We start from the raw sequence: 14,129 nt of genomic DNA, 5'->3' as shown, positions 1-14,129 counted from the left end.
GAATAGTTTTCAATATAAAACTGTTCTATATGCTGATGACCCTTAAACATTCACACTTTCTGCCTCAGCAGAGGTTATGTGTTATCTCCACAAATGGTCCAAATCATGAGGTCCATAGTTACTGTGAGCAACTGCCACTCTGGTCTGAGCAGCTGGTGGAGCTGAGCACTACTGCATCCATGTACCCATCCCCTTATTCATATGTGCCTACAGACATGTTCGGCTCTATCTTCTGCCTCGGTGTCATCCTGCCAAACGTCTGCGATCCAGAGGAGTCCAATGCTGAAGGCTCTGGAAACCTACCACAGTGCTTCATTATTAGGACCATTAGAAAGTCTTTTGTTATGACCTGTGAATCCACAAGTATGTGAAAAACGTTACTCCCTCTCCCTTCACAGCAGCGTTTCTTCTGAAAAATATCACATCACCTTTTGCCTTCCTTTGGCTAGTCAGCACCCATTCTATTTGTACTTAGAAGTCTTGTTGCCTACAGCTCTTGCTTCTCCCCAGTATTTCTTTCATGGTGATGGCTGACCATGAGCAGCTTGTGCCCAGGCAGCCAAGAGGCCACCAGCATCCTGGCCTGTATCAGCATCACTGTGGCAGGGGGACAGGGCAGTGATTGTGCCCCTGCCCTAGGCACTGGTGAGGCTGCACCTTGAATCCTGTGTTCAGCTCTGGACCCCTCACTCCAAGAGAGACATTGAGGGGCTGGAGCAGGGCCACAGAAGGGCAACGGAGCTGGTGCAGGGCCTGGAGCCCAAGTGTGATGGAGAAGGGCTGAGGGACCTGGGGGGTTCAGTCTGGAGAAGAGAATGCTCAGGGGGACCTTACAGCTCCCTACAACTGCCTGACAGGAGGATGGAGCCAGGAGGGGCTGGGCTCTGCTCCCAAGGAACAAGGGATGGGACAAGAGGAAAGGGCCTCAAGCTGCGCCAGGGCAGGTTTAGATGGAGCTGAGGAACAATTCCTGCCCCAGAGGGTGCTCAGGCATTGGAAAAGGCTGCCCAGGGCAGGGCTGGAATCATCGTCCCTGCACGTTTTAAAGATGTGTAGATGTGGCACTTGGGGACATGGTTTAGTGATACACTCGGCAGGGCTGGGTTCACATCTTAAAGATCCTTTCCATCATAAATTATCCTATGATTCTAAACCCAGAGTAAAGCAGCTAACATGTTGCTAGCATGAGTAAGCTCAGAATGTACCTCTGTGCTACTCTCCCTTCGCACATGCACACAGGACTGCAGCAAATACCTTTCTATTTGCACCATCAACTATTAATTAGTACCTTCTCAGTGCATTTTCCAACTAGTTTTGCACATAATTTGTAGCAGTTTCAACCCTTCCGTGCTTCCTATTTTGGTTTATGAGAACATTATGTGCAACAGAGTAAAAATAATAAGTACTAAAGTCAAGGTATGTCATATCCATTTTACACATTCTTGACAAAGCAGCCTGGCAACTGTTCTGGTGTCCCAAACTCATTTCAGATTGTGTATGTTCCGTATTTTGGTCAGATTTTTTCAGTATAGAACTTCGCTATGCTACCTGTTAGTATATCTGTACCTATATCTATATGAAATACAAAACCGGACTATAGTGTAGGCTCAAAGGATGCTACACCCAGTGTAAGGAAGGATTTTGCTGAAGCACAGAGGGATGTCAGAGTGACCCAGAGTATAACCTAAACCTACTGCTTGTGCAGACCTCTAGTGGCATCTGATGATGGACATTGTATTCTATTCCTGTGAAGACAGGCTGAGAGAGCTGGGCTGGGTCAGCCTGGAGAAGAGAAGGCACCTGAAGGGGAGACCTTAGAGCAGCTCCAGTGCCTAAAGGGGCTGCAGGAAACCTGGAGAGGGGCTTGGGACAAGGGCCTGTAGGGACAGGCCAAGGGGAATGGCTTGAACCTGCCAGAGGGGAGACTGAGCTGAGCTCTTAGGCAGAAGCTCTTCCCTGTGAGGGTGCTGAGGCGCTGGCACAGGGTGCCCAGAGAAGCTGTGGCTGCCCCATCCCTGGCAGTGTTCAAGGCCAGGTTGGACACAGGGGCTTGGCACAAGCTGCTCTAGTGGAAGGTGTCCCTGCCCGTGGCAGGGGTTGGAGCTGGATGAGCTTTAAGGTCCCTTCAACCCAAACCATTCTGGGATTCTGTGATTCATGCTGCCACTGTAGCATGTGGGGAGATAATCCAAAGATACTTTGCTATGTAATGACTAGGAAAAGTACCAATGGAGGGAGTCAGGATGCTACACAGCTTCTGCAGACATGCTCTGGGGGCTTCAGAGAGATAACAGATCTTATTCACCATCCCGTCACCGAAAGCTGCAACATTTGCTGTTCACACCTATGCTTTACATGCTTTGGGCCACCAAATTACATTGAGTAGAGCAGTCTGAAACCGAACAGAGCTCTTGGTACACACTAAGTTCATGGACCCATCCTGCTCTGAATAACCACCCTTGGCCCCATGAAAAGGCTGGCCAGCTCACTATTCTGTCTCTCAGAGTAGGCTGCGATAGATGCTTAAAGAACGTTAAGAGCAAGTCAATTATAGGGAGATCCTTCCCGTGAATATATCCTCCAAGCTTCCAGCAACATACAGTTTAGGAATTTAATGAGTGAAATCTTTCTTTAAAGATTTCACCCCCCCTCTTCTCCCCAGTTTTATGACTCCTTTCTGAGCACAGCTGCATTTCACACATTCACAGTGCTCTACGTAGCCATGAGGATGGAGCTCCCACCTCTATCGCTGCAGAGAAAAAGCCTGAGCAAAGTTTCGGATCCAGAAACCTACTTTGGTTCATCTCAGACAGAGCCCACATGGTCCCAGACCACATCCCCCCAGTGTGTATAGTAAAACAAACACGATTTGCCACATTCTCAAGGGATTTGAAGACCAGCTAAAACATTCTGGCTGTAGCACAGAGGACAAAGACTGGTTCCGTACGGGATGACGCTGCTGCCGATACCGTGTATGCAGTGGAGGACATGGCAGGGTAGCAGAGGAGTCAGCTGTATCTCATCTTTTATTCAGGTCTGCAAGCCTGACAGCTCTCACCATTTGCCAGCTGGTGACAGGTACATTTAAAAAAAAATATTATTTTTCTGACATCCTCGATTCTCTAACAAAGGAGCTATTTAAAAATTCAACATGCTCCCTTGGAAAGCTTTAAAATAGTTTCTGAACGTAACTGGCATTACGCTGTAACCCAATATTAAATAGTTTTGGGGAGGAATTGTTGAAATTGTTGAGGAAAACCTACATTTAAGTGTTACAAAGGAAAGGATGTGCTGCTATCTGTGGGAAGCATGGGGCTGTCATGCAGACGATCTGGCCACCACTAGCTTTTCTAGATCCGGACAAGTAACTAGAGGAGGTCCCCATCTCAAGTCAGGAATGAAGAAGACTTATCACACCAAGACTTTACACAACTCAAAGACATCTTGCCCTTACAATCCAGGCAGTAGCATGCTATAGCTGTAGTCTGCAGCTGCCTAAAGTTTGGAGAGCTTTGATCTTTGAATCTTCTGCTCTCCAAGCCCTTGCATGACCAGAAAAATATGAAGTAAGAACAGAAGAGGAAGAGAGAGGTACAGAGCAGGATCTCAGTCTGACATTAAAAATCACATTCCTTTATGGATCATCAGAAGTCTTTCAATCTCCTGTAATATTTTAAAATAAAAGCAGATCAAAACAGAACCTCAGCAAATTTTAAATCATCTGAATAAATGTGTTATTCACTTCAGCAAGAAATTTAGTGCCCTGTTCAGCATCTCCTTCCAGTATTTTGCATCTAGTGGTCACAGTGTGACTTCAAGCATTGCCTAGCTCTGCCAAAACTGAGTGGAGGACAGAGATATATTTATTGCAATTAAAATCTGTTATTTTCTACCAGGAATCATTACTCAGATTCTCAGTATGAACATTAAAGCCACTATCAGCTGCAGCAGTAATTAATTAACAGCTAACTGTTTTCCAAAGTCATACTCCATGGACAGCCACACTGGTAACAGCTTATACTCCACAGCTATTTAATTTTGTTTCCTTCTAGTATGTTTACTTATCCAAAGGGAGTGCTGTGGAGAGACACTTTGCAGGTGAAAGACAAGAGCGTTCACATACAGAAAGAAAACTGGGGTCTTCCAGTATCTGAAGGGGGCCCCAGTATCTGGGGATGGACTCTTCATCAGGGACTGTAGTGATAGGACAAGGGGTAATGGGTTCAAATTTAAACAGGAGAGATTTAGGTTAAATATTAGGAATAAATTCTTTAATGTGACGGTGCTGAGGCGCTGGCACAGGGTGCCCAGAGAAGCTGTGGCTGCCCCATCCCTGGCAGTGCTCAAGGCCACCTTGGACACAGGGGCTTGGAGCAAGCTGCTCTAGTGGAAGGGGTCCCTGCCTGTGGTACGGGGTTGGAGCTGGATGAACTTTAAGGTCCTTCCAACACAAACCAGTCTGGGATTCTATGGTTCTACAGCCCAGGGAATATGGCAGCTGAGTTCCTGTTCCTAGCTATTAAAAAAAAAGTAATTCCCTATATACTAATTTATTGGCTGGTAATGGGAGTAAGAGAACAGAAAAATTGGTTGGTGATGAAAGTTGGCTTTTTCTTCCCTAAAAGACAGGTTTCTAACAAGAGGCAGTTAACAGAAGCTGATGCTGTCCTTCCTTACGGGAGTGAAAGATTCATAGAATAGTTTGGGTTGGAAGGGACTTTCAAAGGTCCCTTCTGCATAAAGCAGGAAGGGACTTTCAAACCCTTCTGCATAAAGCAGGAATATCTTCAACTAGATCTGGTTGCCCAGAACCACATCCAGCCTCGCCTTGAATGTCTTCAGCATCACAGCTTGGGAACTGCTTGCCAGGAGAATTCTGGCTCTGCCAAGTTAAAGATGTTGTCCAGAATCACAGTGGAAACCCAGAAAATAAGGAAGAAAACCTCAACATTTTAATACTTTTAAAACTAAACTGATAAGATGATGAATATTTTCCACTTCTCAAGAGGATAAAGAGATCAGATAAACCACGTGTAAGCATCCTCTAAATAATGTATCACTCACCAGATCTATATTTTGCATTATGTCCTGGAAGGAAGGGTGAGTTCGGAACTGCTCAAAGAGATCCCGCTTGTAAAGCAGTGCATACACCAAGTTTGGGTTGTGATGAAGGGAATTTGTCAGGCAGGAGTTGATGATCTCCAACATCATTCGGATCACTTCCTCGATCACATTCAGGTCTTGCGCCTTTAAGAAAGGAATAAAAGGTTAGTGTGCCCTTTTCCATTGTAAAACCTATAAGGTAGTAAGGTAACGCACAGGTAATTATTACTAATGGAGCTATTAGCTGGTTAAAGTCTCCACAGTGAGCAAATCTGCCATATCTATCTGGAAAGAGATCTGTTTTCTCCTGTAATAACCAAAATCTTAACTGAAATGCACTGCACTCTAGCATTCAGCCTCATAGCTTTACTCTCTCAATAGCAGCCATCTTCTCATGCCAAAAAGCATTAACATATTGTAATCAGCCAAATTCACTAGGGGTTAAGTGAATGTAAGTCTTTTCAACCCTTCCTATGTCAAGTAAAAGCATTTCAGGATACATTTAATTCAACACATTTCCCGGTGAGCCCCTGCTTGGGGAACAGGGATAGGGAGGAAAAGAGAGGAAAAAAAATCATAAAAATTAAAAGTGGCTGGTGAAAGAGAAAAGCAAAGACAGTAGAACAAAACTGGCTGGATCAAACCTCACTGACCCCTCAACATCTGCCACTGTTCTCCAGACTTTATCCTGGCCTTTTTTTGTGTGTATTTTTAGCATAGAAGAATACTTGTAATGAATGATAAAAGACATCTTCTGTAGTGCGCTAAGCCTTAATGCTCAAGATAAACTTGTAGAGCTTTTCATCACGTCAATGCCTGTGGCAAACCATCCCTGATGATTGTGAAATTCAAACCTTCTACACTAAGCAAGCTGGCATGAGAAACCCTGCTAGCTTCCTGGGTTTCTCTCCTTGGGCTGCACATCAGGATGTACCTGATACAGCTGTTCATAAGGGAGAGCTGTCTGTCCTCCCTTGGGATAGGGTAAAAAAGGCAAATCTACTTTGTTTGTTTTGTTAGGTCTCTCCACCACATCAAACATTGGACTGCGAGACTTTACAGGTCTGGCAAGAACGTGAAGCATACCAAACCGGCTTGAGTTTTTCTGTTTAGAATGAACACTGAAACCACCGGTATTTCCTTTTGCTGACTGCCTACAAAGCACTCAATTTTCTGAGTTATCAGAAGGCACTTAAATACTTCACAACGAGGCTGTTCTCGCAACAGCATTTTGTTGGACTGTCATTCAACCCGTACGTAGTTATTTTCTTCTATAAGGTAGCATTGTGGGAATCGTCACTTGTCAGGTATATGCTCTTAGCAAGGCAGAAGAGAACACGGGAACATATCATTATCCTGGTTAGATTCAATTAAAGAGCAAAATTCTTTGGTACCACTTTGCTCTGGCTACTTTCAATTGAAAAAAAAGATAGGGCAGCAACATTCCCTTAACCTACTCCTCCGTCTCTTCCATGGTGCTGAGGATGCTGAAACGCATCAGCACTATGATTTGGTTACCCACATTGCTTGACTTCTGCATGGACAAAGGAGATTTAAGTGATGAAAGCCTTCTTAAATTTGAAATTTTGAAACTTGAGACACTGGCACAGGGTGTCCAGAGAAGCTGTGGCTGCCTCATCCCTGGCAGTGTTCAAGGCCAGGTTGGATGGGGCTTAGAGCAAGTTGCTCTAGTGGAAGGGGTCCCTGCCCGTGGCAGGGGTTGGAACCGGGTGAGCTTCAAGGTCCCTTCCAACACAAATCAATCTGTGATTCTATGATTCTATAATTCTTGTCTAAAGAACAGTATTTGGTGCATACACTCCAATTAAATCTCCCTCTTCAGCAATGATGCCTGACTGTGGAGGTTACTGATTTTTTTCTGAATGTGAGGATCTCCTCCTGTTTCTTTATTGACTTTGCCTCTGTCACCTGAATTACCACTGTAGTGTGGTAATTCACACTGCAGTGTGCTAGCCATGTTGGCAGAAACCCTTACACAGCCGATCACTACAACTACTTAGCCTGTCAGTGTGATCACATTCTTCTATGACAGAAAAATCTTTACATTCAAAACACAGGTGGCTCCTCTGTAGCTTCCTATTTATAGTGCTATAAAATAGCATCCCTGTTAGATGATGTGAAATGTATTTAATGCAAAATATTACACTAAAACTGAAATAATTGCTCCATCAATCCAGACCTGGCGACCTCACCTGGGGAGTGGTACTTGCCTGTCAACTTGGATTTATGTCAGAATATAGTATATTATGGTGGCTTTTAAAAAGCTCTAAGCATTGGTGTAATTCTCTCCCTAGTGCAATAGGATGATCTGGTGACTGAGACACTATCCTAAAATACAGAATACATCACTTCTGCAGAAATGTTACGATTCAGGATCAAGTGAGATCTATCCAGTTACCAGAAAGGTAACAAGCCACACAATTGCTTTTCAAAAACTAAATGCTTTTTAATAAGATATGCTGAACTTAAAACCTGGGCATCACAGCCAGTTTAATCAGAAAGCATTGCTAGCCATCTCCAAACATGTTATTTCAAGACAAGGCAGACTCTGCTATAGCTCAGCTTCAAACAATTAAAACCTACCAGAGGTTATTGCTCAGTAAATACATTTAAAACTTTTAGCAGCTGATGGACAGAACCAACCATCTCTTTTTCAGCTACTGTATTCCAGGTAAGGAATCTGGGACCCTAACGAAAAAAAAAACCCAGGAGCTACAGTGAAGATTTTTACTGACAAGTGACTATATAAAGAAACCATTTAGAAGAAGACTGAGCTCCATAAAAGACAGAGAAATGGCACTGAATCACAGTATTGCATATATGCTACCTGGAGAGCTGTATGCTCCTGTAATTAGCAATTAAAGCATTTGTAAAGGTTTAAAAGTTTTCAAAACAGGAAAAAACAAGCAGAAAGTCAAGGACGGCGTTTGGATGAGACAATGGAGAACTGCTGTAATAGCTGACAAAATGCCGTGAGCTTTTATTGCTCATCAGTATCAAGCTATAGCCCCCTGTATCTAGACATGGTGTAACAATAGATATACATAAGGTTACAGAACCATTTGAGCTCCTGAAGAGAAGTTTATTACCCTGCTTATTAGCTTTCAGACTGAACACAGCTGAAATGCTCAACAGGTATGGCCAAGACAAGGACTACCACATCATCCACTGCAACCTTGTAAGTCTATTTCTTTGACTGAATTAGTTGTCCTGTGACAAAAAAAGCCAGCTATTGATCTGGGGGGGGGGAACAGGTAGACAAGTTTCAATCTGTATTTCAATGGGAGAGGAGTTAGAAGTAATGACATTTTCCTATTGCTTACAATTGGCAAATTCAACATGGCATTCACATTTAAAATTATCACAGTGTTCCTTTACAAAACAGGGCTCAGATAATGCCTCTGTTAACACTGATGAGCACCAGTCCTCCCCCTTGTTTTCTTTTGTTTATGCCCATATAAATAATTATACCCATCATTAAAGGAACCGTGGAAGCTAAAGCTTGGTACCGACTTTCTGAGACTGAAATCATGACTACAAAGGGGATGGAGAGGTAGGCACAGCACTAAGCATTAATGTGGGTAATCCTAGGCAACCACCCCACAGTTTCTTCTCAGGAATGGAATTAAATGTGCTACCTTTTCTGGCAAAGATTTTAATTTTTAAGGCAAAAAGCCAGATACCCGATCATGTTCTAGTGGACAAGGAACAAAGCAGGCGACAACAAGAGTCCAGGTACAGTTGTGGGTAGCCTGGGTCTCTTTTGTTCAAAGGAAAAGGAACAAGCAAGTGATAATGCCAGAGAAAAGAGAATGAAACCAAGCTGACAGGATGCACAGGAAAAAACAACGAGCACAGGAATGAGAACATTATCTGGAGAAAAATAATTTGAGTTTGGTAAACACTAATAAGGAACACACAAATGTGCAAAGCCAAAGCAAACTATGAGCAGAGCTGGATGTTCTTGTCTCTGACCATCCTGGAATGCTGTTGCTTTCCTTACTGCAATATAATTAACGATTAGCATGGTATCCTTCTGGAAAAAGACTTCCAGAAAATCCGGTACTTATATACGGCTGTAAAGACACTTATGTGTAAAACCAGTTGAAAGTATATGGCTTATAAAATACTAGAGAAGTCAAGCAGCCTAAATACCAAGATACAAGAATCCAGTGTCACCAAAAACCTGCTTAATTTATGGTAGCCATCTTCTGGTTCCTACATCAGAACATTCTGAGTGCCCACCCTTTTAATTTGCCATTAATTTTGATTTTTGTAATAATAAAGAACTGGATAAAAAAGTTCTATTATGAATGAATGCAGATCTCCAGCCTATAAATGCTGACCATTCTTAGGAGAAAAAGGGAAGCATGTCCATGTGTCAGTAAGGTTAACTGCTTAACCATCCCTCATGGCTTGTACTATCTAATAAAAAAAATAATCTGTTTTCTTTCCTCCTATTCTATTTTGCATGGAAAATTATAATTATTTGAAAACTAGAATTTCAGTCACTTGTGTTGTTATGAAGAGACATCTATAGCAAGGATGGGCACGAGTCTCTTTCATGATGAAATAAGCTTTGTGGTTAAGTTTTAGAGAAAGGAAAACTTTTAAGACTCCTGCTAGCCTCGCTGAAGCCATTTCCTCTGCGACTGCAGCCTCTGACCCCAGCGGCCTGATGTCCACTTGGGTCAGCCTTCGGCTGTCACAAGAGATGGGTCCTCACTCAAGTGCTCCTGTCCCTGCTTTGGCTCCGAGCCATTCAGAAGCCTCTTGCTTGAGCCTGGCTCATCTGTTGACCCTCAGTCCTGGGCACAGGCTATAAGCCAAGCACTGACCAGTTCTGTATGGTACCTGGGGTATTCTACAGCATGGATGCAACCTGCTCTAGTGGAAGGTGTCTCTGCCCACGGCAGGGAGTTATAACTGGATGAGCTTTAAAGTCCCTTCCAACACAAACCATTCTGTGATTCTATTCTATGATTCTAAAAAGCACTAGTGTACAAACTGAAGTTTCACATCATCTCCACAAGTTGTATTATATGATTATATATTTATTTATTCAGTCAATTAAATGCAACAGTATTTTTTTTTATCTGGATGTATATTAACCTGCAATCCAAAGCAACATGTAATTTTAAGGCTAAAAGGCCTACTTTGCAAGTTTTAAAAAAGATCTAACAGAGCAGTAAACAACAATACATGTATACATCCAGGACACTACCACCAACTAAAAAAGCCCCACTTTTCACTGGGCATTCACATTGCAGCGATTTTCCATCCCACAGATACCTTCAGGTAGGTAACTGCTCGAGGTTTCTGCCTGTTGAAATGGCACAATGATTGCTCTCAAAACGGCAGTTATACAATTAGCACAATGAGCACAAAGAAGCTTATCTACCTAAAACCCCAAAACCCGAGCAGGGATGGGTAATGCAATACACTACACCCACACAGTGTAAACAGGGTGGAAAAAAAGCCCCAAGCTACTAGGAAAGGAATACTAGTGAAGTCTTAATCCAAAGAAACCTGATAAAATAAAGCGGCAGTGTCACCTGTAATAGGAAAACAAAAACATGATAGAAACGCAGGCTGACCCAAAGAAACATGTCCAAACACAGTTCTGAAGTTACTGCTTATGGCAATGAATGGCTTTTAGCAAGTGGTATCTTGCTGCCGCTAATAGGATGCTTCGACATTTGAATTCTCCAACGTGCAAGTTTCCTTATGGTGAAGCTTGGTGGCTTTAGTTCACAGTTACTGCCATTGCAGACCCTCTGTGGCACAGTAAGGAGTGCATACAGTATGCAAAAGCTGTAAAGAGGCTACTTTAGGAAGCTGTAGCTCGAGATGCAAACAAAACCTTGTTAACAACTACTTCCTTCGTTATGCAGATATGGCTTTAAAGGCAATTTTGTCAGCAATGGAAAATAAAAGCATACACAGACCATATACTTAAAACATACCAAACTAAATACCAAATTAACGCAAAACTAACAGCTCCTGACAATTCATCTTTTTACCAGGTTGAAACAAGGAGGAAACTTGTACAGATCCATCAGCTGCATCCACAAAAAGTCTAGATGAATGGATATCTTTGGTCCATTTTCCATTACTTTTTTTTCAGCTAGCTTGCTATGTGCTAAGGAATACGTCAAGTGATGGTGGTTTTGGACATTTCAGCTCTTCCATGCCTGTCTGAACACCATTATAAACTCCAGGGTGATGTACTCTTCTGTGTAGAGTAGACAAGGTGGCACTCCAGGGAACTTCACATTGATAATACAATTTAACAGCATCCACAATTACACTGATGTAAACTTCCCTTTCCTCTTTACAGGGGAATTTCTGCAGTTAAATAGTTTCAAATAATTTACTTTATTTTTAGTTACTTTAAGAGAAGCATATGTATCTTGTTTGTATTAGCTTTGGGGAGCTTCCAAGAGCGCTGTCTGAATTTCCTGCATTTTCAGCAGAAAATAAAACCTTCAACAAAATAAACACGCTCTGCCAAAGGAATGGAAGAGCAGAGGGGCAAGAAGGAAGCGTCCAAAAAAGCTGCTCTTGTACTCAATACGCAAATGAACTTCAAAGCCAAGACTTTGGTAACAGAAATCTTATCTTCATCTGTTTTACTGGCACATACTCTTTGGCTGTTCTGTGTCAAACCCAGATAACTTTTGGCCATGATGCTGAATTGTGGGTAAGTGGGTATTAAGTGGAAATTTGCAGGGCTTATGGTGGATATAGCCTCAAAAACTAACCCCGGCATCTCTGATCACTGCTTAGAAATGAAAGAAGAGCTATCCCACCAGACTGAAGTTCGCTGCCCAACACTTTTCTGAATAAACCTAATGTCCTGACACTTGCCATCATGAATAACTAAGTAACTTGAAAAGCAGGTTTCCAGCAATGTCCCATGAGCTTGGAGAAGAGAAGGCTCTGGGGAACAGTCTTCTAATACCTAAAGGGGCCGACAAGAAAGCTGGAGAGGAGCTTTGGACAAGGGCCTGTAAGGACAGGAAAAGGGGGAATGGCTTTAAGCTGACATTCAGGCCCCCATATTAATTTTTCACTTTCTGGGGAATGTTACAGCGGCTTTTTCTTCTATAGTTCGGCTCCTCTGCTTTAAAAGGAAAGCATGAGCTGTCATCTAGACCCAAAAGGATGGAGAGAAACCTAAGTGCAGAAGAGATGCAGGCTTTGGCATATTTGTGAGACTGCGATTCAGCATCATGATTCAGCATCATGACTGCAGAAGGTGTTTAGTTCCAGAGAACAGGACTTTAGATAGATCTATTTAGTTGGCTGGTAACACCAAGCTGTGTGGTTCGGTTGATATGCTGGAGGGAAGGAATGCCATCCAGAGGGTCCTTGACACGCTTGTGAGGTGGGCTGATGCCAACCTCATGAAGTTTAACCATGCCAAGTGCAAGGTCCTACACATGGATCGGAGCAATCCCAGGCACAGCTACAGGTTGGGCAGAGAAGAGATTCAGAGCAGCCCAAGAAGGACTTGGGGGTGCTGGTCGATGAGAAAATGAACATGAGCCTGCTTCAGGGTGCACTTGCAGCCCAGAAAGCAACCGTATCCTGGGCTGCATCAAAAGGAGTGTGACCAGCAGGTCGAAGGACGTGATCCTGCCCCTTTACTCTGCTCTTGTGAGACCTCACTTGGAGTACTGTGTGCAGTTCTGGTGTCCTCAACATAAAAAGGACATGAATCTGTTGGAACAAGTCCAGAGGAGGCCACAAGGATGATCAGGGGGCTGGAGCACCTCCTGTATGAAGATAGGCTGAGAAAGTTGAGGCTGTTCAGCCTGGAGAAGAGAAGGCCTCATAGCAGCCTTCCAGTATCTGAAGGGGGCCTATAGGGATGCTGGGGAGGGACTCTTCATTAAGGACTGTAGTGACAGAACAAGAGGTAACGGGTTCAAACTTAAACAGGGGAAGTTTAGATTGGATAGAAGGAAGTTCTTTACTGTGAGGGTGGTGAAGCACTGTAATGAGTTGCCAGGGGGGTTGCAAATGCTCCATCCCTGGCAGTGTCCAAGAGCAGGCTGGACAGAGCCTTGGGTGACATGGTTTAGTTTGAGGTGTCCCTGCCCATGGGATGGGGTTGGAACTGGATGATCTTAAGGTCCTTTCCAACCCTAACTATTCCATGATTCTATGATTCTGTCTCCTCTTTGGCATTTCATCCCAGCATCCCAGCTTTTCCAAACTCCATTCTTGGGAACTTCCCATCTAATTCAAGTGATGAATTCCACCCTGAAAAACCAAAGGGTGACAATTTCCTTCTCCCGTGATTTCCTAAGATGACAAAAACAATGAATCAAATCTAGTCTAGGTCATGCTTGCATGGAAAGGTTGGACCAGATGAACCTGGATGTCGCCTCCAACCTGGCATTCTAAGATTCAAATTAACTACTATAATTTTCACCCCAACTGGCTTAGAAAAAGTAAATGACTATGGAAGCATCTGCTCCAGGTTGAGCTTCAGAGTCTGCCTGAAGCCCAGCAAGAAGGTCCATCATAAGGGGACCCACCAAACTGCCCAAAATACTTGATAAGTCAACAGCTAGGGACTCCAGTGCTGCCCATGCAAGAGCCAGTATTTCCAAACACATACAACCATGACAACGAAATGCACATAGTATTTAGCAGAACTAAACCAAATCATTTTCTAAGGTCCCACAAAGCCTGTGAAGCAACTGCTGCTAGGAAAATGACAATATTCGTACTAAGAAAATAAAAGTTAAAAGTGTGAATTTGTGTTTTTGTCAAATCACACCCGAAATAAATCATGCTGTTGAAAGGAAATTAAGAATTCTCCATTTCTCCTTGAAACTAAGCAGTATTCCCCAGAGGTATGGGAAGATTTTGTTTAGTTCGATGGGTAGAACAGGAAAGGACAAGTTCCATAGGCAAACCCATCTCTACTATACAAAGGTAAATGGATCATCATGATACAGAGTTTAATTAACAGAACCCATCTACCTTGA

The 14,129-nt window shown here is 43.2% G+C and overlaps 1 protein-coding gene across 1 annotated transcript in view; it reads right to left on the bottom strand.

Moving 5' to 3' along the window:
* The window catches only part of LOC133212949 (dymeclin-like), a gene marked incomplete at its 5' end in the record, with an annotated part of 67,650 nt that overhangs the window by 38,229 nt on the left and 15,292 nt on the right, over positions 1 to 14,129 (bottom strand). Inside the window, one exon of the mRNA XM_061354822.1 lies at positions 5,065 to 5,247. Coding sequence (XP_061210806.1) covers positions 5,065 to 5,247 — 183 coding nt within the window. The remainder of the gene's footprint in view (positions 1 to 5,064; positions 5,248 to 14,129) is intronic.

This window comes from Neopsephotus bourkii, unplaced genomic scaffold, assembly GCF_033783945.1.
Source record: "Neopsephotus bourkii isolate Nb327-2 ecotype Australia unplaced genomic scaffold, CSIRO-AGI_Nbou_v1 NB_749, whole genome shotgun sequence".
Taxonomy (NCBI): domain Eukaryota; kingdom Metazoa; phylum Chordata; class Aves; order Psittaciformes; family Psittacidae; genus Neopsephotus; species Neopsephotus bourkii.
This window is presented reverse-complemented; position numbering and strand designations above follow the sequence as displayed.